The sequence below is a fragment of the Phyllobates terribilis genome, unplaced genomic scaffold (assembly GCF_046119375.1).
Source record: "Phyllobates terribilis strain yellow unplaced genomic scaffold, ASM4611937v1 Scaffold_5__5_contigs__length_657084704, whole genome shotgun sequence".
In the NCBI taxonomy this organism is placed as follows: Eukaryota; Metazoa; Chordata; class Amphibia; order Anura; family Dendrobatidae; genus Phyllobates; species Phyllobates terribilis.
This window is the reverse complement of record NW_027362765.1, coordinates 170,834,453-170,856,092: the sequence shown is the minus strand read 5'-3', so window position 1 is coordinate 170,856,092 and position 21,640 is coordinate 170,834,453. Positions and strand designations below refer to the sequence as shown.

The 21,640-nt window shown below is 44.7% G+C and overlaps 1 protein-coding gene across 1 annotated transcript in view; it reads left to right on the top strand.

Annotated features, from left to right (window-relative positions):
* Positions 1-9,823: 9,823 nt before the first annotated feature.
* The window catches only part of CDK12 (cyclin dependent kinase 12), a 46,068-nt gene continuing 34,251 nt past the window's right edge, over positions 9,824-21,640 (top strand). The window contains exons 1-2 of the mRNA XM_073683414.1: positions 9,824-11,614; positions 19,349-20,212. Coding sequence (XP_073539515.1) covers positions 10,602-11,614; positions 19,349-20,212 — 1,877 coding nt within the window. The 5' untranslated portion in view covers positions 9,824-10,601. The remainder of the gene's footprint in view (positions 11,615-19,348; positions 20,213-21,640) is intronic.

The following is a 21,640-nucleotide window of genomic DNA, read 5'->3' as shown; positions in this document are numbered from 1 at the left end:
TATCTGTGCTGAATATTTGGATCACTTTGCATAATGGACCTTCCCAGCAGCCACCTGGAAACGTCAAGCAGAGCCAACGGGAGTTTGCCCTTTTTGTTCTATGGATTGGATATTGATTCTATATTTTAGGGATATATCGCCAATGTCAGGTTTGCGTAAACCCTTTTTATACATATGATCCACAGCTGAAGACATTTAAAGGGAACCTGTCTTTTCATTGTCCCACCAAACCGAATACATTGTCCATATAACTTATTGAAATGCTGTCACACACGCGGATCATGGACCCACTGTGCCATGGGCCGGGCTTACCTAGGAGGGGCGTAGCTAAGTGGCTACCTTGTCTTCGCTAGAGCTCTTGATGGTGGAGTTAGATTTGAGCTGCAGGTAGCCACTCCTAGGCAGTCCCCTGTACTGCAGCTGCAGACCCCAGGGTCAGGATCGCAGACAAGGACACGGGCTCGGAGTCTCTGCCAGCACAGGATTTGGACACTGTTCATCAACACGGGTTCTGGGTCACTGGGCAGAGTGGACACAGACTCGGAGTCACAGGCAGGACTGGATTCGGATACTGGATCAGGCTCGGACAGTACAGACTCTGGAACGCTAACCAGGACAGACACTGGTGCTGGTTCTAGTGCCGACGGAATGGTTGCAGGTTCGGGTACCACAGGGGTGGCTTGAGGTTCAGGTATCGCTGATGCGGCTTCAGGCTCAGGTACCGCCATAATGAATCAAAACCTTGTATTTATTAAAAAAACATATATCCAAGAGATTGCACATGTAGGAAATATTGACATTCCTAACGCGTTTCAGGAGCAAGTGGCCGTGAATCAGTGGAAATGATTTTAATCTGAAGAAATAAATACAAGGTTTTAATTCCTTTTGTATGCTGGTTTTGGTTTCCCCTTTCTGCATAACCACTGACCAGCAAGCAGCCGTGCGACCAGCCAGGTTCAGGTGGGCTGAATCCATGTCTCAGGAGCCGCTCACCATTGCTCAGAGCTGCAGCATGACTCAGTGAGCCCAGATGAGCCTATGAGGACGCTGAATACATTCTCTTCTCAATTAATGTATACGTACTATCATTTTATCATATTAAATCAAATACTTAGGATATTAGAGCAGGGACAGAGCAATAATTCTCCTTATAGTCTTGGAGTAGCAGTCATGGGAGCTGTATGTACCCACTGCTGCATTATCAGAATGCTCCTTGTAATAATGGAAGTATTGGGGAATTGCTATGAAACTTCTGGTTAGGGTAGAATCTTTTCACCTATGATTATCATGTACAGAAGAAAAATAGAAGAAAGAGGAAATGAGAGCCAAATAGTGAAAGTGTCTGTTATCGCCCACCGCACGGAGCGGTGATTTGTGACGATACAGGGGAACTGCAATGTCAGCTATACATTAAGGAAATAAAACATGTGCATCCATTACAAACAGGGTCATGCTCTATAACGGTATCTGAAGCGCACCTCCCATTAACATTTACTCAGATTCATGAAGTTCCAAAATTTTGTAATATACTTTCCTTCTATGCCTCACCTTTCTGAAGATCGCTGCTTGCTGTGAATAATTTGCTTAAATAATTATTCTCAAATTATCCACTAATTTAATGATCATTGACAGCCCGACTGCTGGGAGTCACAGCGATCCAGGGAACGGGGCAATGAAATCCTGGAAATGTTCTCCGAAAAGTCCGGTTTTCAATGGAGCTCAGGTTCGCATACTCAACCTCTGCTCTTTGGGACTGCTGGAGAAAGCTGAGTACATTGCTCCGCTATATGTGGCAGCCCCATAGTCAGTGAATGGAATGGAGATCGCGCATGCGCACTTCCACTCCATTCAGAATGGGATTGTGATGAGCCCAATTCTAGGGACTGCTGGGTGTCACATCGGTCAGACTCACAAAGATTGATGAGTTATTCCCTATTTATAGGATAAGTAATAACCTATTATGTTGGAAAATAAACAGTGAATTCATCTTTCTTTAAAGGGAATCTATAAGTAGGATCAACCCTTCGGAGACCTTTATATGGGCATGCAGGTCATCGTAAGCTGAATAAAATGATACCTTGATATTTGAGATGCGATGTCTTATTCCAGAGATATCCACGTTTTTCTTATATGTCAATGAGCTTTTAAGATCTATGGGCTGGACATAGATCTCACTGAGTCTGCCTCCAGAGCTTATTTTAAAGGAATGGGTACGTTACCAGTGTGAGACATGTAATGACTGACAGTCTACTCTCCAGATCTACATGTCTCACACTGATTAGAAAACCGTTGCAAAGGACAAGCAGATAATATACATTTATATTTGTGTATATTCTTACTAATCCAATCGATCAACATAGTGAAATAAATGTATATCTGCTACTTAAATTGGTAGACCAATCGGAAAACAATAACAGCAAAGCCCAATATAATGATAAATCCGACAAGAGGTCAAAAGTTAAAAACAAACACCTTTATTACAAAAATTGGGTACATAGTGGCAGAGAAAAAAGAGTGCACACACATATAACTTAAGTAATAATAAGAGGGTATATAAATAATAACAATACCAGGGCTAGATTAGACTCCAAATAGATTCATGCATGCAAATGGTATCCTAGGTCATGTATTATTAGCCAATGTAGGCATCCCCAGGTAATACCATCAAGCATGCATATGTGTATCAAAGAATTTATTATACCCAAATGGGTTAGTAAACAGATAACAGTATGCTATATTGGACCCAATCATACCTGGTGTGTATAGAGCCCTGCTCTTCAGTGTGGCGCCCACCCTGACGCGCGTTTCGGTGCGTCCTTCATCAGGGGGTCTCACACTGGTAACATAATCTCTTAAGGCAGATTCTCAGGGAGATCAGTGTCTGGCCCATAAATCTTAACAGATCATTCACATATAAGAAAAATGTATATTTCTCTGGAATAAGACATCAGATCGCAGATATCAATGTAACATTTTATTCAGCTTCCTATGACCTGTATGCCCAATAGACGGCTTAGGAGGGTTAAAGAATATCTTTAAGACCACTTACACACAGTTGTAATACTACATTATGGCCATGTGTAAAATTGTCGTTATCTAGAAAATCCTATTCTGTACATAGCACTGATTTACGTGTCTACCATAAGGAAAGCTTGCACCATAAGTATAATACCTATTCAAAATGGTAAACCTCCTTCATATTAAAAATCCTTCTTATTTTCTAGCTTGTTGGTACATGTCTGATTGTTAAGCGGTGGAAGCGAACTCTTGTCACCCTCTTACCAAATTTGTTATTATGTTGGGCCGGATCAGCACTTTGATAATTTTGTATATTTACTTATATTCGCCATGTTGTGTCATTGGTCGCATGTACTATGTGTTGCATCATACACTACATGAGGGTGAGCGTGTGCTGTTGTAAGTGGAAACTCAGTATGCAAAAATGGTGCCAGCCAGAGGTCCAGGTGAGTTTCTGAGGAGTCAGTGAGTGATTTTGGAGTTGAGGGAATACACAAGAGTTGTTGGTGCGTGGCAAGAAAAGACTTAGGTCCTGATTCATTAAGACTGGTGTTTCGTACGCCAGTCTTAACGAGGGGTGTACAGGAATAAGATAAGCTTAACTCATAAAGAGACCCACCTGCGCCTCAACAGAAATGTTACTCCGGTCAGGGACTGGAATAATATTTTTGGCATAAGGATTGCGGCCACTTTTAATGATTTTGTCGGCTGGCATTGTCACGCCCTGCAGCGCCTGGCTCCTCCCCAGCTCCACCTGATTTGATGGAGCTGCCCAAAACTCAGGTGAAAAAAAATTATCTTAACATTTTTAAGGTGTTTTACTCCAGAGTTCTGGTGTAAACACCATGATGAATCATGGCCTTAGTGTGAATGGGCATGTGAGACAGGTGAATGTATTTACCCTGATTTTTCCCTCCACTTGGGGTCAGTCACAGAAGGTGGGGTCAGATAGAAGTGGCACATGCCAAAGCAACTTGTAACTGGTAGCTGAGGAACGAATCCTTATGTAGAAATTATTTGTCCTGTCTTTGCTGAGCCTCCTGAGGGATGGATGTCTCTGTGGCTGCCTCTGACGTGCCAGACTAGCCACCTACAGGTGCTTCTCACAAAATTAGAATATCATCAAAAAGTTAATTTATTTCAGTTCTTCAATACAAAAAGTGAAACTCATATTATATAGAGTCATTACAAACAGAGTGATCTATTTCAAGTGTTTGTTTCTGTTAATGTTGATGATTATGGCTTACAGCCAATGAAAACACAAAAGTTATTATCTCAGTAAATTAGAATACTTTATAACAGATTGAAAAATGTTTTTAAAATACTGAAATGTTGGCCTACTGAAATGTATGTTCAGTAAATGCACTCAATACTTGGTGGGGCTCGTTTTGCATCAATTACTGCATCAATGCGGCGTGGCATGGAGGTGATCAGCCTGTGGCACTGCTGAGGTGTTATGGAAGCCTAGGTTGCTTTGATAGCAGCCTTCAGCTCGTCTGCATTGTTGGGTCTGGTGTCTCTCATCTTCCTCTTGATAATACCCCATAGATTCTCTATACGGTTAAGGTCAGGCGAGTTTGCTGCCCAATCAAGCACAGTGATACTGTTGTTTTTAAACCAGGTATTGGTACTTTTGGCAGTGTGGACAGGTGCCAAGTCCTGCTGGAGAATGAAATTTACATCTCCAAAAAGCTTGTCAGCAGAGGGAAGCATGAAGTGCTCTAAAATTTCCTGGTAGACGGCTGCGCTGACTTAGGTCTTGATAAAACACAGTGGACCTATACAAGCAGATGACATGGCTCCCCAAACCATCACCGATTGTGGAAACTTCACACTAGACCTCAAGCAACTTGGATTGTGGCCTCTCCACTCTTCCTCCAGACTCTGGGACCTTGATTTCCAAATGAAATGCAAAATTTACCTTCATCTGAAAACAATACCTTGGGCCACTGAGCAACAGTCCAGGTCTTTTTCTCCTTGCCCCAGGTAAGACCCTTCTGACGTTGTCTATTGGTCATGAGTGGCTTGACACAAGGAATGCGACACTTGTAGCCCATGTCCTGGATACATCTGTGTGTGGTGGCTCTTGAAGCAATGACTCCGGCAGCAGTCCACTCCTTGTGAATGTCCCCCAAATGTTTGAATGGCCTTTTCTTAACAATTCTTTCAAGGCAGCAGTTATCCCAGTTGCTTGTGCACCTTTTTCTACCACATTTTTTCCTTCCACTTAACTGTCCATTAATATACTTGGATACAGCACTCTGTGAACAGCCGCTTCTTTAGCAATGACCTTTTGTGGCTTACCCTCCTTGTGGAGTGTGTCAATGACTGCCTTCTGGACATCTGTCAAGTCAGCAGTCTTACCCACGATTGTGGAGCCTACTGAAACAGACTAAGCGACCTTTTTAAACGCTTAGGAAGCCTTTGCAGGTGTTTTTTGTTAATTATTCAAATTTACTGAGATAATGACTTTTGTGTTTTCATTGGCTGTAAGCCATAACACTTCAAATAGATCATTGTTTGTAATGTCTCTATATAATATATGAGTTTCACTTTTTGTATTGAAGAACTGAAATAAATTAACTTTTTGATGATATTCTAATTTTGTGAGAAGCACCTGTATGAGATGAAATTATCATGTGGAAGTGAGTTGTGACTGCAGAGGAGATTGTGAGCAACTGCACAAGCAGGCGCTGCCTGAGTGTTTGGAAGGTGACAGCGATTCCTAAAAGTCTCAGGTTCTACATAGTTATTCTGCAGGATTTTAAGTGAAGCGCCTCCTGTTGGAAGTTATCCAATAAACATAAGGTAGAGTTGAACTGTTCTCTTCTCGTGCAGCTCCCATTGTAGTACTCCATCTTGACCACTTAGAGGACGTTTCGACATCTGGGGCTCCTCCTAAACGATCACCTTTCAATATACCCAAGTACCAGTTAACTTCATATATGTGTATATTTATAAATACTCTCTAAAAGAGAGATAGCATTTCCTGTAGATATACAGTAAGTACTCTCGCAGGATTTTATTTATTTTACTCACTTATATAGCACTATTAATTCCACAACTCTTTACAGATATTATCGGCACTATCCCCATTGGGGCTCACAATCTACATTCCCTATCAGTATGTCTTTGGAGTGTGGGAGGAAACCGGAGAACCCGGAGGAAACGCAGGCAAACACGAGGAGAACATACAAACTCCTTGCAGATGTCCTTGGGTAGTCCCCCTGACGCCCACCTCCCTGCTCCCACTCTCTGGAGCACTCTGGAATGCCCACTCTGTGTGCAACAAGCTCCATTTTGTCCACAACCTCTTTACCTCTCGTCATCTCTCCTTCCTGGGCATCACAGACACATGGTTGACACCCTCCGACACTGCCTCCCCTGCTGCGCTGTGTTACGGTGACCTCCACTTCACTCACACTCCTCTCCCTGGTAACAGATATGGTGGAGGAGTGGGTCTTCTCCTCTCTAACAACTGCACCTTTAGCCCTACTCCTCCTCTTCCCTCCCTTATTCTCCCTTCTTTTGAAGTCCACTCTGTCTGCATCTACTCTCCCTCCAACCTCCAAGTGGCTGTTATATACCGACCTCCAGGCTCGGTCACTGCCTTTATTGACCAATTCTCCACCTGGCTTCTTTACTTTCTCTCTGTTAACATACCCACAATCATCATGAGCGATTTCAACATCCCCACTGACACTCGCCAGTTAGCAGCATCTAAACTCCTGTCGCTTACATCATCCTTTGGACTTACTCAGTGGTCCTCCTCAGCCACCCACACAGACGGACACACACTAGACATCTTCACCCGACTCTGCTCCCTATCTAACCTCATAACCTCCCCCCTACCCCTATCTGACCACCATCTACTCACTTTCTCATCCCTGTCCTCCTCACCTGTCACCCATGTCCAGCAACTGGCACACCCCCGCAGAAACCTTGCACATCTAGACACCCACACACTCTCTGACTCTGTTCTACAACTGACATCCATATCTTCATTTCATGACACAGACAGCGCCACTTCTTTCGTCTCCTCTCCAAATCACACCTCACCACATGTGTACTCGACCCCATCCCATCCCACCTCCTCCCCAACCTCACCCCCACACTCATCCCATCCCTAACCCATCTCTTCAACCTATCATTATCTTCTAGTACTTTCCCCGCTGCCTTCAAACATTCCACAATCATGCCCATCCTCAAAAAGCCATCCCTCGGCCCAACTGCCTTGTCCAGCTATCGCCCCATATCGCTGCTCCCATTTGCCTCCAAACTCCTTGAGCAACACGTTCACGATGAACTTTCCTCCCACTTCTCATCTAACTCTCTCTTCGACAACCGACAATCTGGCTTCCGCCCCCACCATTCCACCGAAACTGCCCTTACCAAAATCACCAATGGCTTACTTACAGCCAAAGCTAACAGACAATTCTCTGTACTCCTTCTACTTGACCTGTCCTCTGCTTTCGATACAGTTGACCACTGCCTCCTACTACAGATCCTCTCTTCCTTTGGTGTCAAAGACCTTGTCCTATCTTGGATACCTTTCTAACCGCACATTTAGCATCTCTCACACCCACACTACCTCCTCACCCCGTCCCCTCTCTGTTGGAGTCCATCAAGGCTCTGTCCTAGGACCCCTACTCTTCTCAGTCTATACCCTTGGCCTGTGACAGCTCATAAAATCCCATGGCTTCCAGTTCCATCTGTACGCTGATGACACCCAGATCTACCTCTCTGGCCCAGATGTCACCTCTCTGCTGTCCAGAATCCCAGCATGTCTAGCAGCCATATCCTCCTTCTTCTCCCGCTATCTCAAGCTTAATGTGGACAAAACTGAACTCATTATCTGTCCGCCATCTCGCATATCTTTCCCACCTGATCTCTCTATTACAATAAATGACATCACTCTTTCCCCTGTACCAACAATCCGCTGCCTCGGAGTAACTCTAGACTCTGCCCTGTCCTTCAAACCCCACACCCAAGCTCTCGCCACTTCCTGTCGCCTCCAGCTCAAAAATATTTCCAGAATCCGTCCTTTCCTCAACCCTCAATCTACTAAACTGCTTGTGCATGCCCTCATCATCTCCCGCCTCGACTACTACAACACCCTCCTCTGTGGCCTACCTGCTAGCAGTCTCGCACCCCTCCAGTCCATCCTTAACTCTGCTGCGCGACTGGTCCATCTCTCGCCTCGCTACTCCTCTGCTACCTCCCTTTGCAAATCCCTTCACTGGCTCCCATTTCCCAGGCATATCCAGTTCAAACTACTAACACTGACCTACAAAGCCATCCATAACCTTTCTCCTCCGTACATCTCTGAACTAATCTCCTGATATATTACCTCAAGTAATCTCCAGTCCTCCCAAGACCTTCTTCTCTCCTCCACACATATTCGTTCCTCACCAAATCGCCTCCAACATTTCTCCTGAATATCCCCCATCCTATGGAATTCTGTGCCTCAACACGTCCGATTATCCACCACACTTGGATCCTTCAGACGGAACCTGATAGTCCATCTCTTCAAACAAGCTTACAGCCTGCCATGTCCTTGCTTGCTGCCACCTCAACAACACCGGAGCTACTGCAACCCCTCAACCTACTGTCTCCTTCCCCATCATCCTGTAGAATGTAAGCCTGCAAGGGCAGGGATCTCTTCCCTCCGTACCAGTCTATCATTGTTAGTTCATTTACTGTAAGTGATATCTGTATTTTGGTATGTAACCCCTTCTTATGTACAGCACCATGGAATCAATGGCGCTATATAAATTAATAATAATGATTTAAACCCACGACCCCAGCGCTGCAGAGCAACAGTGCTAACCACTGAGCCACCGTGCTGCAGGGATCTGCTGTTCTGTACGTGACGAGCAGAGACAATGGCTTCTATCTGTACAAAGAGCAGCTTCTTCTTGTCAACTGCAGCACGTTTGCATCTCTTCCAAGGTCCATAAAACAGAGGATGTTGTGCTGTTGGAGCACCATAGAGCATACAGGGGTTTGGCCACTTTAGGTATAGTTGTAGTTAAAGGGGTTGTCCAGTAAAAACAAGAGGCTAGGGAATAGCTTACTGATTGGTGGGGTCTGCACCTATCGGCAGAATGGGGACTTTCACCTGTTGATCAACAGTACGCATGCTCGACCACTTCTCCATTCATTCTCTATGGGGTTGTTGGGAGAAACTGAGCGCAGCGCCCGGCAGTCCTATAGGGAATGAATGGAGCGGCAGTCTGGAATGTCCACTGCTGATCCATGTTATCAGGCTTATATCCCTGTTTTGGTGCTCAGGGCACATCCCAGAGGTCAGATCCACACCGATCTAGGAGGTATCACCTGTGCTGCGGGTAAGCAATGACTTGTTTTCACAGGACAACCCCTTTAATGCCAAGCAACCACACTAATAACACATGCACAATAACACATGCACTGGTCTCACTGGTAATAGTACACCCTCTATTACCAGACACCTGATCTCCCCAGCAGTGGCCTCCATATTGTCAGTGGACTTTTCCTTTACATTACTTTCACATTACTATTCCACTGTGAATGGAAGTATAACATGTGACCAGTGTCAGCAAAAATCACGATTTAATAAAGTTGTGAAGTTTAAAGAAAAAAAAAAGAAAAAAAAGAAATCACGCTCCGTTATCGCGAGAAAACCACCATGTGCCGCAAGCAGGAAATGGCATCTCGCGAGATCAGGCCGCACGGCTAGCCAGGCGCAGGATGAGCGATTGTATTTGGTTCGAACTCTCGCGGTGTCAGAGAAAGAGGACGACGAGGACTCGCGAGATTTGGATAGAGGCCGCTACCTGAGGGAAGCTCAGCTGTCGCGAGATTTGGAGGAGAAGGGGTTACACCGCTGCCTGTGGAAACGCAAGGCGGCCGTTTCTTTCGGGAGACAACTTATCTGTTCCCGCCGGAATATCCGCGAGATTCGGTCCCCGTTACCGGCACTTTGTGACTGGAGGAGCCCCGTGCTGTGACCAAGCGCTGAGCAGTGAGGGGAGGCCGCACCGTGCTGACAGCCGGGAGCAGACAGGAGGCCTGCTCGCCTCTCTGTCAGGGAAGTCAGGCAGGAGCCTGAGGAGAGGGCACCGCCTGCAGCCCCCCCATGTGAGGAGCCCCTCATCCTCTGCCACCAGGGGCTGACACTATGGAGTAGGGCTCCTGTAGGAGGCGCCGCACACCTGGACTTCTCCTCTCTGCGCCATGGACTATGGGTCTGGCCAAGCACTCATGACCCAATGAACGTCTTCAGACCGTGACTTCTAATCTGAGCGGTCCTTCCACCCCGTCCAGGGACGACGAGCACGCCATTATATCCGGGAAACTTCTGGAAAAGTCATAAAGACCTTGTTATATGGAGGGAGGGTAGTCGTCTCACCCCGATATCTCCTGCTGACGACACGCCACCCCTATGCCGCAGTAGTGCCGCGTCTGTGAATGCGGGCAGAAGCCACGTGACCCGGGACAGTGCCGTCTTGTAACTTGGCAAAACTTGGCCAAGTAAACTTATTGCATTTTTGTGGGGTTCACCCCTCTCCCCCCCCCCCCCCCTTTCCTTCGGCAGAGGAATGCCAAACCCAGTGCGGCATGGGAACAAGAAGGATAGCGAAGGCCCTGCATCTAACATGCCGCAAAGCAGTGGGAGCAGCAACAACAAAGACCGTCAGCGATTGGGTGCAAAACACAAGCGGCACAAGTCCAAACATCTCCGAGATTCCCCGCTAACGCTTGAGCCTTTGATGCCTACGACAACGCTGAAGCTGGTGGAGTATGACGACATTAGCTCAGATTCCGACACCTTCTCAGATGACGTCTCTTCTAAGACTGAGAAAAGAGACAGCGATGAGCGTAGAGGGAGCGAAAAGGCTCATAGATCACGCCACCGCCATCAGCACAAGAAAGTAAAAGAGTTGGCCAAGGGTAAACAGTTGGAAAGGGAACGTAAACCTGAGAAAAGCCAGGAGACCACTGTGAGCAAAGTGATGAGCTCCAAAGAAAGGACGTCAAGTGTGACCAAACGGGTGGTTGAGGAACCAGAAGAGCATGGGCGTGGCTTGAAGTCCGCCAACAAAGAGGTCAGAGTGTCAAAGATGCACAGAGAGAAAACCCGTAGAGAGCGGGAGCTTAAATCAGGGCACAAGGAGCGAACGAAAAGCCACCGCAAAAAGGACTCTTCTAAGCGTTACAAACCTTCTGACAGCCCCAAGAGGAAAGGGCGAAGTCCACGGAGAAAATACGGCAGCAGCCCAAAACAGGATGACAGTCATTCTGATGCATCGGGTGGGCAGGACTATGATGGAAGCCCACCTCGTTCCCATGGCTCCAGTAACTACTTTGAGTCATACAAGAAAAGCGGAGACAGCCCAAACTACAAAGAGCCCTCCGCTTATCAGACTAATACGCGTTCCCCCAGCCCGTACAGCAGGAGGCAGCGTTCTGTCAGCCCTTACAGGAGGAGATCTTCTAGCTATGAAAGAGGAAGTGGATCCTACAGTGGGAGATCTCCAAGTCCATACGGGCGCAGGCGGTCCAGCAGCCCTTTTGTGTCCAAGCGCTCAGTCAGCCGGAGTCCTTTACCAAGGTGACCTTCTCTTTCTAGCTTATTCTGATTTTACTTTAATTCTTATGCTATTTCTTGCACTTTCATTGGGAGAAATGGTGTCTATAAGTGTAGTACGTTAGAGGACAGAAAGGGGGCCCACAAAGAATCCCTTAGAGACCTAGTCTGGGTCTCCTGTAAATGTAGAGCCATCATTGCATTACATGGACGGCATTTCATCTGAATTACTGCCTTGTCATACTACAATTCCCATGCAGTGACTGTTGCAGGGAAATTGGACAGTTAGTCGAGAGTGTGCCATGGTTTTCAGCTCATTAAGATAAGACTTGGCTGGCAGTTGTTCCCTTGGCTAAGAGCTCTGTTGAGACATCCCCTTTTAAATTGGTTGTTTCATAATGGACAATTATGGTACATCCCCAGACTAATGCCATGAATGAGGCTGCACATACCTGGATCTCTTCATTTCCTTCTGGGGAAGTGAATGCATTTTTCTCAGTTTGCAAGGAACATGGTCCAGTGGGCATATCAGTACTCCATGGCAGCCAGAATAGAGCCCTGAAAGCTTCCTACTACCTTCCAGACTCCTTGGCACCTCTTCTGATTAGTAGACCCCATAATGTTATGACTTTATGGTGCAACATCTATTAATCAGAAGAGGCACCCAGTATGCCGGCAGATAGTAGGAGGTTCAGCGGGCTCTTGTCCAGCAGCTGTGGAATACTGACGTGGCCGCTGGATCAGGGTCCTGAGAATTGAACTGAGAAAGTGATGCGTGTGCTGTCACCTCTATATTCACAATGACCGCAGCACAAGTTGGGGGCACCCTTTTAATTATAGTAAAGGCAGAGTGCCCCATGTTGTATTAAAGCAGGGGTGGGGAACCTCAGGCCTGTTGGCTGTTTAAAGCCCTCAATGACCTTTTATCCGGCCCCCGGGCAGATTCCTGGGAACTGCAGTGCTTGGGCTGGCAGATGTATTTAGATATTCACCAGTCCATCAATTTCCTCTTGCTCTGGGAGTACACACACGCAGTGTTCACTACTGAGCGCAGAGGTGCGTGCAATCAAAGATTATGCCCTGACACCAGTGCCAGCGTCAGGACGTACTTTGTGGGCGGAGTTAGCGATTTGTACGGCCCCCGAAGAATGGTATAAATATCCAAATGTCCCTTGTCAGAAAAAAGATTCCCCACCCCTGTATTAAAGAGTTCTTCTCACTGCTCCTACTGACCTGAAAAGAACATTCATGCCTGTACTTGAGGATTGGAGCCCTGTCGGTGGTGATTGGACTATTTTTTTTCATCATACGCTGCCAACTAAAAGCTGTTAGGCCTCCTTCAGATGTCTGTGTTGTACGTACATGTACTATCTGTTTTCTTGGTTACAACACGTACCACTTATAGTCTATGGGGCTGTTCACATGTTGATATTTTTACCCAGACCCTGTGTCTGTGCAAAAGTCATGGAGACTTGTCAGTTTTTTGTCTGACAGCCCAGATAAAGTGCCATGAAAAACACATACAGCACACAGATCGCAGCATCCTTGTGCCATCCGTGTTTAGCATTGTGATGTATAGGAGAAGCTTTGTCGTTTATTAATTTATCCATTCGTGAAAAACATTGACGCGTACCTTTTTTTATTTTTTTCATACATTTAACCCTAGAACGCATGACCATAAAAATCTACTTTTTCACATACCTGGGGCCTTTTAGGCCCGTGTGCAAATAACATGGAATAGCTCAAACAAAAATGACAAACAACTATATACCTGAGGAATACCTAGAGTTTCAAAATTCTAACTAAAGTAATCTTGCAGAAAATAGAAAACAATTAACAGGGCGGGCCTGTGAGGCCCCAGGTATACGTTCTAGGGTTAAAACACTGACGTCTGAATGAGGCCTTAGGGGGAGAGTGAAAATGGTAAACAGCAGGTTTGGGTTGTATAGTTGGCAGTGTGTGTTCAATGTATGTGTGTAAGATAGATAGATGTATCTCTATCTATTATGCCTACAATACGGACTGCAGATAAATGTCAGTACAAAGTAATAGTGCTTCTTATATATTACCATATTTTTTCGACTATAAGATGCACGTTTTTCCTCAAATTTTGGAGGAAAGTGGGTGGTGCGTCTTATAGTCCAATATACATAAATATTATGGCTGTGGGTGGTGGGGGAAGCGACAGCGGCGGAGTAGCAGGGCACAGGAGGCAACAGCCACCTGCTGCAGCCTACACTCTGCCCGCTACTAAAGAAAATGAATATTCACTGCTCCCCATGGGCATGGGGAGCAGTTAATATTAATTTTTCTTAATAACCGGCACACTGTGCCTGCAGCGCGGCTCCTGGTATTCATGGCAACCTTCATCTCATTATGTATGGGCCCCCTCATGCCTCATCCCTGTGTGTATGGCCCCCCTCATCCCTCTTCCTGGTATGTTTGGCCCCTCTCATCATGGTATGCTTGGCACCCTGTGATCCCCTTCGCGCTGCACAGAAAAAAAATAAACAATTATACTCTCTTCCTCTCTCCACCAGCGCTGTGTCCCGCTCTGTGCCAGAATAGTCACTGCTCCCCATGACGGGACTGCGTGTGTGGGTAGCAGTGACCATTCATCTCCTTAATAGCGCGCACACTGTAGCCGCAGCGCGGCTCTTGCTGCGCTTGGCGGTCAGTGTGCCCTCTATTAAAGTCCATGAATATTCACCACTCCCATGGGTGTGGTGAATGTTCATGGACTTTAATAGCGGGCATTCTGACAGCCGAGCGCAGCAAGAGCCACCCTGCGGCTACAGTGTGCGCGCTATTAGGGAGATGAATAGTCACTGCTACCCACACACGCAGTCCCGGCATGGGGAGCAGTGACTATTCCGGCACAGAGCGGGACACAGCGCTGGAGGAGAGAGGAATGGAGTATAATTGTTTATTTTTTTTTCTGTCCATCGCGATGGGGATCACGGGGGGCATACATACAGGGATGAAGGGTGCCATACTTACCAGGATGAGGGGGACCATACATACAGGGATGAAGACTGCCATACATACCAGGAAGAGGAATGAAGGTGCCATGCATACCAGGAAGAGGGATGATGGGGGATTGGGATGCCATGCATATCAGGATGGGGATTAGGGCCACGCATAACAGGAAGGAGGGGGCCATATATACCAAGATGGGGGATATTAACAGAATTGGGGGATATCACACCTATAACAGTGTCAGCAGCAGACCCTTAACAGGGCATCATAACCACATTTTTTGCTTACATTTTTTTTCTGTTTTCCTCCTCTAAAACCTAGGTGCGTTTTATGGTCTGGGACGTCTTATAGTCCGAAAAATACGGTATATACTGTCCTTCTTACACTATGTGCACAAAGAATTTTTGGGACATGTCCACTTTGAAGATGCCTAAAAAATCTCTTCAAAAACTCTTGAGACTCTTCCTAATAATTTCTATTGTAAACCACTTTTCTGTTTTGTACATGTTTAGTATTTTCAGCTTTTTTTTCTTCTCTGGTTTTGAAAACCGTTAATGGGCAGGAAAGAAATTGCATATCACTTCTTTGAAGTAGTTCCTGATGAAATTAGCTCCTAAATAGGCGTTGTCCAGTCAAAAAGCTGCAAAAACACTTAGGCTATGTGCCCACGATGCAGAAATGAAGCAGAAAATTTCTGCTTCATTTCTGCAAGTAAAAACGCATGCGGAATTCCGCACGCGTTTATCGCGCGATTTCCACATGCGGAATTGCCTTGCGTTTTTTAATGCATTGAAAAAGGCAATTCCGCTTGTGGAAACGCAAAATTAATGGACATGCTGCGGACTTTTGAACGCAGCATAAACGCTGCGGAAAAATCCGCAGCGTGGGCATAGAATTTGCGGAATCCCCTTGGGGACCATGGGGAACGGATTACCTAGCGTTTAACAAGCGTTTACGCTGCAGAAATTCCGCAGCATAAACACTTGAAAAACGCTACGTGGGCACACAGCCTTAGGGTGCTTTCACATTGCGCTTTTCTCCATGTCCATGGGTCTCATCGGGGCTTGAGTCCAAACCCCCCGCAAAACGGGATTCGGACATATGTGCCGACAGGGCCATAGACTATAATGGTGCTGGCAGAGGTCACATGCGCTCTGGCGTCCATCATTTCCGGGCTTATGCACCTACTGGAAGCAGATGCTCAGACATAGTAGACTGCATCTGGGTGTCGGCCACCAGTAGGTGCATACGCCCGGAAATGATGCACGGCAGAGCACACTTTCACTCTGCCGGCACCATTATAGTCTATGGCCCCGTCGGCGCATACGTCTGAATCCCGTTTTGCGGGAGGGGGGGTTCAGATACAAACCCCGACAGGACCCGTGAACATAGAGTGTGAAAGCACCTTTAAAGAGGTATTCTAACCTCCAAGATCCTATCCCAATATGTAGTAGGTGTAATAGTAATATTAGCAAATATCTCCAAGTAGAAATGTAGTATAGTATTTTTGATTCGTTATCTCTCTCACCTCATGTGCAGGCATCACAGGACGTTAGGTATCCATGGTTAGGACCGCTGATAACGTTACAGTTAGTTAGCTAGTTGCTAGTGGTCGTAACCATGGATACCTAAGGTCCTGCGATGCCTGCACATGAGGTAAGAGAGATAGCGAATCAAAAATACTATACTACATTTCTATTTGGAGGTATTTACTATTATTACACCTATTACATATTGGGATAGGATCTTGGCGATGGGAATACCCCTTTAAGGAAAAAACTCCCAAAATGCTTCAGGGGAAAAAAAAACTTTTTGAAAACTCTTCAAGTAGATGTCAAAACCGCTAAAGAAACAAAAAAAAACCCCTCCAAAGAAGGAGCATTTCCTAAAGTGATTTTCACAAAAAAAAACAACTGTTTGCACTTAGAGCATGTTAACAGCTCTTTAATGGGTGCATATATTTAGTGGCAAAAATTATGATCATGAAAAGCTATTCTGCTTTTACTTGATTGAATGATTTACCTTAATTTCTGGCACTTAATATCCAACTTCCACATGAAAGTGTACATAGGCATAAATGGGTCGATGCAAAAAAAAAAATGTTTTCAGCTGATTGAACTCTACAGTTCGCAGCCCCCAAGATATTGTGGGGTGGGATTGAGCAACACATACATTTGAGGGAGCAGATAGTCAGTTTTGTAGGTTCTTAATATTGCAGGACAGGCCATCATTGTTATGTCTGTGGAGGTGCGCCTCTGCTCCCGGTAAGCTGTCTTCTAGCTGTTTGTACTCTCCGGAGCTATACTTTTTATAGCATAGAGGTATATTCGACAATGGTACATAGCTGGGGTACGGCAAAGGAATATACGACTTGGCCTGCAGGTCTACACTAATGCTGTAGCCTCTTCACTGCTTACGTGAACAATGTGGCCCCTTCAGTTTATTGTTCATTGCAACCAATCATAGTGCAGCTTACATTCTTGGAAACATGAAACCAGAGCACTGATTGGTTGTTATTGGACAGTTTAAGCTTATATGTATCCAAATAAATTGGTTAAATAATTCAAAAAATTCTCTTTATTCAACCTGTTGTACAAGCAGTCACTTTGCTGGAGACTGCTCAATAATACAGCATCTGAAAGAGAATGTAGCATGCTCCTTCTGTTTTTTTCATATGAATCCTTGGAAAGAAAGACCCTTTATGGCTTGAAATTGTAGGCATGTGGAGGTACAGTTCAGGCCAGTTGGGTACTGGGTCTAGTGTAAGAGCACAGCAGGTTAATAGCAGAAATGCCTGCAACTGAAAATCTCAGTGCACTTCCAAGATGAGGTGGTTTCTGCAGCATGGGCGTGGATTTTACAACTCCTATTCAGGATGTAGGACAGATGTGTGCCGAAGGAAAGGGTTTTTCTTACTATATATTAATTTTAAAGTATCTTAATTACTGTAAAAAAGGGTTTCTGAAAGGACAACTCCATCCGAAAGCACAGTTTTATACTATGTGAAAGTCACCTAACAGTGTGATATATAATTTTATATGGCCCAAATTCTTTTTTTTTTTTTTGTGCCTATTATCACTAAAACTACCTGTGCCAATGAGTGGGAGTCTGTCGGGAGGCACTGTTGTCGTGCACATATGATTATGTTGCTATTGTGGAAAGATCTTGTTTATGATGGTTGGCTTTTCTGTTTCTAGTAGAAAAAGATGGGTTAATTTTAGAAAGCATTTTTATCAGATACGCAGTCACTATTTTTGGAAATGAATAACAAGAGTATAGTCCTTTTTATTTGAGTCTGTATTGTTAACTTGCATTCTTTTGGCTGAATCAGTCTTTCTCAATCATGCAGGGGTGAGCACAATTTCAGAGAGTTTTAGGTGTGGTATAATATAATCCCAGTACTGTCCTGTTTTATTCCCTGGCCCACACCAGTTTTACCTTCCTAGTGTATAGTCACGTGACTGTAGTATCCAGCCCTTAACTTTAGCGGAGAAGCTAGTGTTTGGCCGCAGACTCATGGCTGTACAGCATGTGATTGCTGCAGATATGAAAACAGAGATAAGCAGGTATCCCCGGAGGGGCTAGGAATTTTAAGAGGCGAGTATTGCTTTTTTGTTTTTCCTTTTAAAAAAACATTTTGATAACCTCTTTAAGTTTGTGCCACCTCCATTTTGAACTTGGGCCAATAAAGAAGCACTCCTCCCATCCAAGTTTGTATCCTCTTAATATATTGCAATCATCATATTATATAGCACTGTGTACTTACAATTGCTAATTTTGTCTTTCTACCCAGATAATTCTGCTTTTCTCTGCTCTATGTAGAAGCAAGTAAGTCTCTTGTCCCTCCATTAATCATTCTTCTTCACCTCCTGACCCAGCTTCTCTCCTCCTCCTTGTTAGGGACTTTTGCAGTGACTTATGAGTCCTACAGGGAAAATTGTCCTCCTGTTTCTACATAGAGCTTAGATGGATTCAGCTTGTCCGTTTTTAATCATGTGATGTCATAGATCTAATGGAAAAGAGAAGAATTAACTGGGTAGAAAGGCAAAATGAGCAATTGTAAGTACACAGTGCCATTTAATATGATGACTGCAATATATTAAGAGGATACCATTTTAATGGGAGGAACACTTAAACCTGCTACTTTGCATGCAGTGCTGTTCTGTTCTGTACTTTTCCATTGCTAGACTTGTCAGTATACCTACCACTATGGACTTATGTGCGGGTTTATGTCTTTCTGCATAACTCTTTTAATAACCCTATAGTTGAAAGGATGTGGGAAACAAAATAAGTGCAGAATACGTGACGTGGAAACACCTAGACACCCTCACTGTGATTTTGCAGAAAAGTAGGCTCAGTGTGCACCTTGTTTGAACCATGGATTTAATGTAATTTTTCCTGGCATATACCTTAGCTGTATCTATAGGGGCTCGACAAGAGCGTCCTTTTGGCCTCCATCTACATAGTATGTCTTGGATTTGTTTCCAGCTGTATTGGAAAGCTCCATTTTCTTATACAGAGGAGCCACCTCAAACCAAAACTTTTACCTTACAGTATATGATTTTTTTTTTTTTTACATTGGACTCTACGGTATCATTTGCCACTGTGTCCATGCAGTGATTGGCTTTGGAGCCTTACCCTCTTTGATAATATATAATGAGGTCATATTGTGATTTTCTGCAATTTTCACAAGATTGCACATCAATTGTCAGATTTTATACAATTAACCCCTTTGTGTTTTGCTTAGTACTGATAACTTTTTTTTTTTTTTGATTACAGAAAGTCTGTCAAATCCCGAAGCAGGAGTCCCATGTACTCAAGGAAGTCATCATCTTCCCGCAAGAAGCAGAAGTCGCAGTCTCGAAGTCGCCATTCCAGTATTTCACCTGCTCGACTGCCGCTAAACTCCAGTCTAGGTGCAGAGCTTAGCCGCAAGAAAAAGGAGCGAGCGTTGGCTGCCGCAGCAGCAGGTAGAGATCCCAAGGGCAGTCCTTTAATAAAGAGAGAGACTGGTGATGGGAAGGGACTGTCCATGATGGATGCCAAAAAGATAACCAAAATTCTGAAAATGGACAAATCTGTTTCTGATACAGAACTGACAGTTACAGCAAATGTGGACAAGACCATATCTGTTTCCGTCAAGACAGAGGAGATTGAAAAGAAACCTTTGATATCAAACAAGGATACCAAAACTCAAGGAGTAAAGGAAAATAAATGTACCCCCATCAAAGAAGAGGTATTAACGCCAAAAGAGGCAGTGACGGACAAAGAGAAGGAAAAAGATATTCCTCCCCCTTTGCCTCCTTTGAAGTCTCCCCAGCCTCCTTTACCCACATGTTCACCGCCTCCTCCACTACCACCTCTTCCTCCTTCACCTGCTGCTGCTCAGCAGCCTCCTCCACCTTTACCTCCTCCACCCTCATTGACATTCCTGCACCTTCCTGCCATTGTGGCTGCTTCAGTGACTCCCATCAGTCACACCCGGGCATCAACCGCATCCGTTCAGACAAATTCTCAGCCTCCATCAGTGTCCACTACTAAGCCACAGCCACATGTTAACTTCATTATCCCTCACTTGAAAACCTCTACACTTCCTCTATTGCCGCTCCCTCCGTTATTACTAGGAGAAGATGACATGGAAAGGTGAGTCTACTGATATGTACCGCTACAAAATGTCTCCTTGTATTGTAAACCTAGGTCTTTTATGACAGTTACCATTTATTCTGTTTACAGGAAAAAAATAAATGCGTCGTCTATCAGAGGTGGTTGGTAACCTAGGCAACGAGCAGTAAATTATAGAATTAAAAATACCTCCATTCTTAAAAACTATGTAGAATTTTAATGAGGTTTAATGCCGAGTTGCTTATTTTTGCAAGCCCTTTTACCTGTTAAGCGAGATGAGACAACCTTCTTAATGGACTGCAAAGAGTTTTTTTTATAATTTAGTCCCCTAATATTTTATCAAGTGCCCCAAAATTGATTAATTGTACTGTTGTAGACTTTGACTACCATGTCCTGTAGCAGCACCACTGATCACAGGAGAGCAGCTTACGGGCAGGACTCGCCTCCTATGGAGCCGCTTTCTTGCTTCCTTCACCTGTGATTCACCTCTGTTAACCAGAGCAGGCAGCCTTTGTAAAAGCAGCTCCCTCTTTAGTGCCAGCCATGCATTACATGGGCACACATTCATTGGAAATGTTTCCATTTATCCTGCTGCCGCCATCTGCAACTACTTTTTGCAGAGTTTCTGTAATCATCAGGGGGTTCAGCAACCCGATATGCAGGGATCTGCTGATCACCTGGGATTTTACTTTTAGAAAAGGGGATATTTAGATAGGACATTTTAACTTTTTTTTTTATGGCTATTCAATCTCTATACAAATTCTTTATTTGTGAGCCTTTTAATAGTCTGTTTGATCCTTTCTGCACAGTACTTTGTCCTTTTCCCAATGTAGCTGCACAATGGAGGACTTGGATAAGCAAAATAGATTGAAAAGCGACAAGTCCCGAACAGTTGCTTCTTTCCTGTCGATCCTCAGAGAGGATTTAAGCAATTCATAAAAAAAGATTCTGGTCCAAGTATGAAATAATACCTGCAAGCCTGATACAGGTTTCACTTTTAAGGCATAATTCACTCCAATGCCTTTAAAACCAGTTATCACCAATTCAGAGGTAAATGGCTGTTGTAAGCAGTCAGAGGTAAAGGAAAAATGGGTAACAGCTTATGGATTTCTTCACTGGCTCGTTGGGATGGAGTTAGATGTGTGCTGTAAATGCTTCTTTTTAGTTATCTGCCATGTCTGCAACACACACGTTTGTGCAAAATCCTGATGGGATGTTAACAGGTGTGTAGAAATGATCAGTTGTTTCCAGCTCCCTAGATATCATATGTCTCTGTACTCTGTCCATACGCATTAGATGAATATCGGACAATCTATTTGTGGGGCAGGATCCTGATTGTCTACAGAGGCATGTAGCAGGAGCAGTTCTATTTGGGTATGTTGAATTTTTTTGTGCCTGGTAAGGAGCCACTTGAAAGAGTGCATGCCATTGAGGGCACTACTTTCTTCT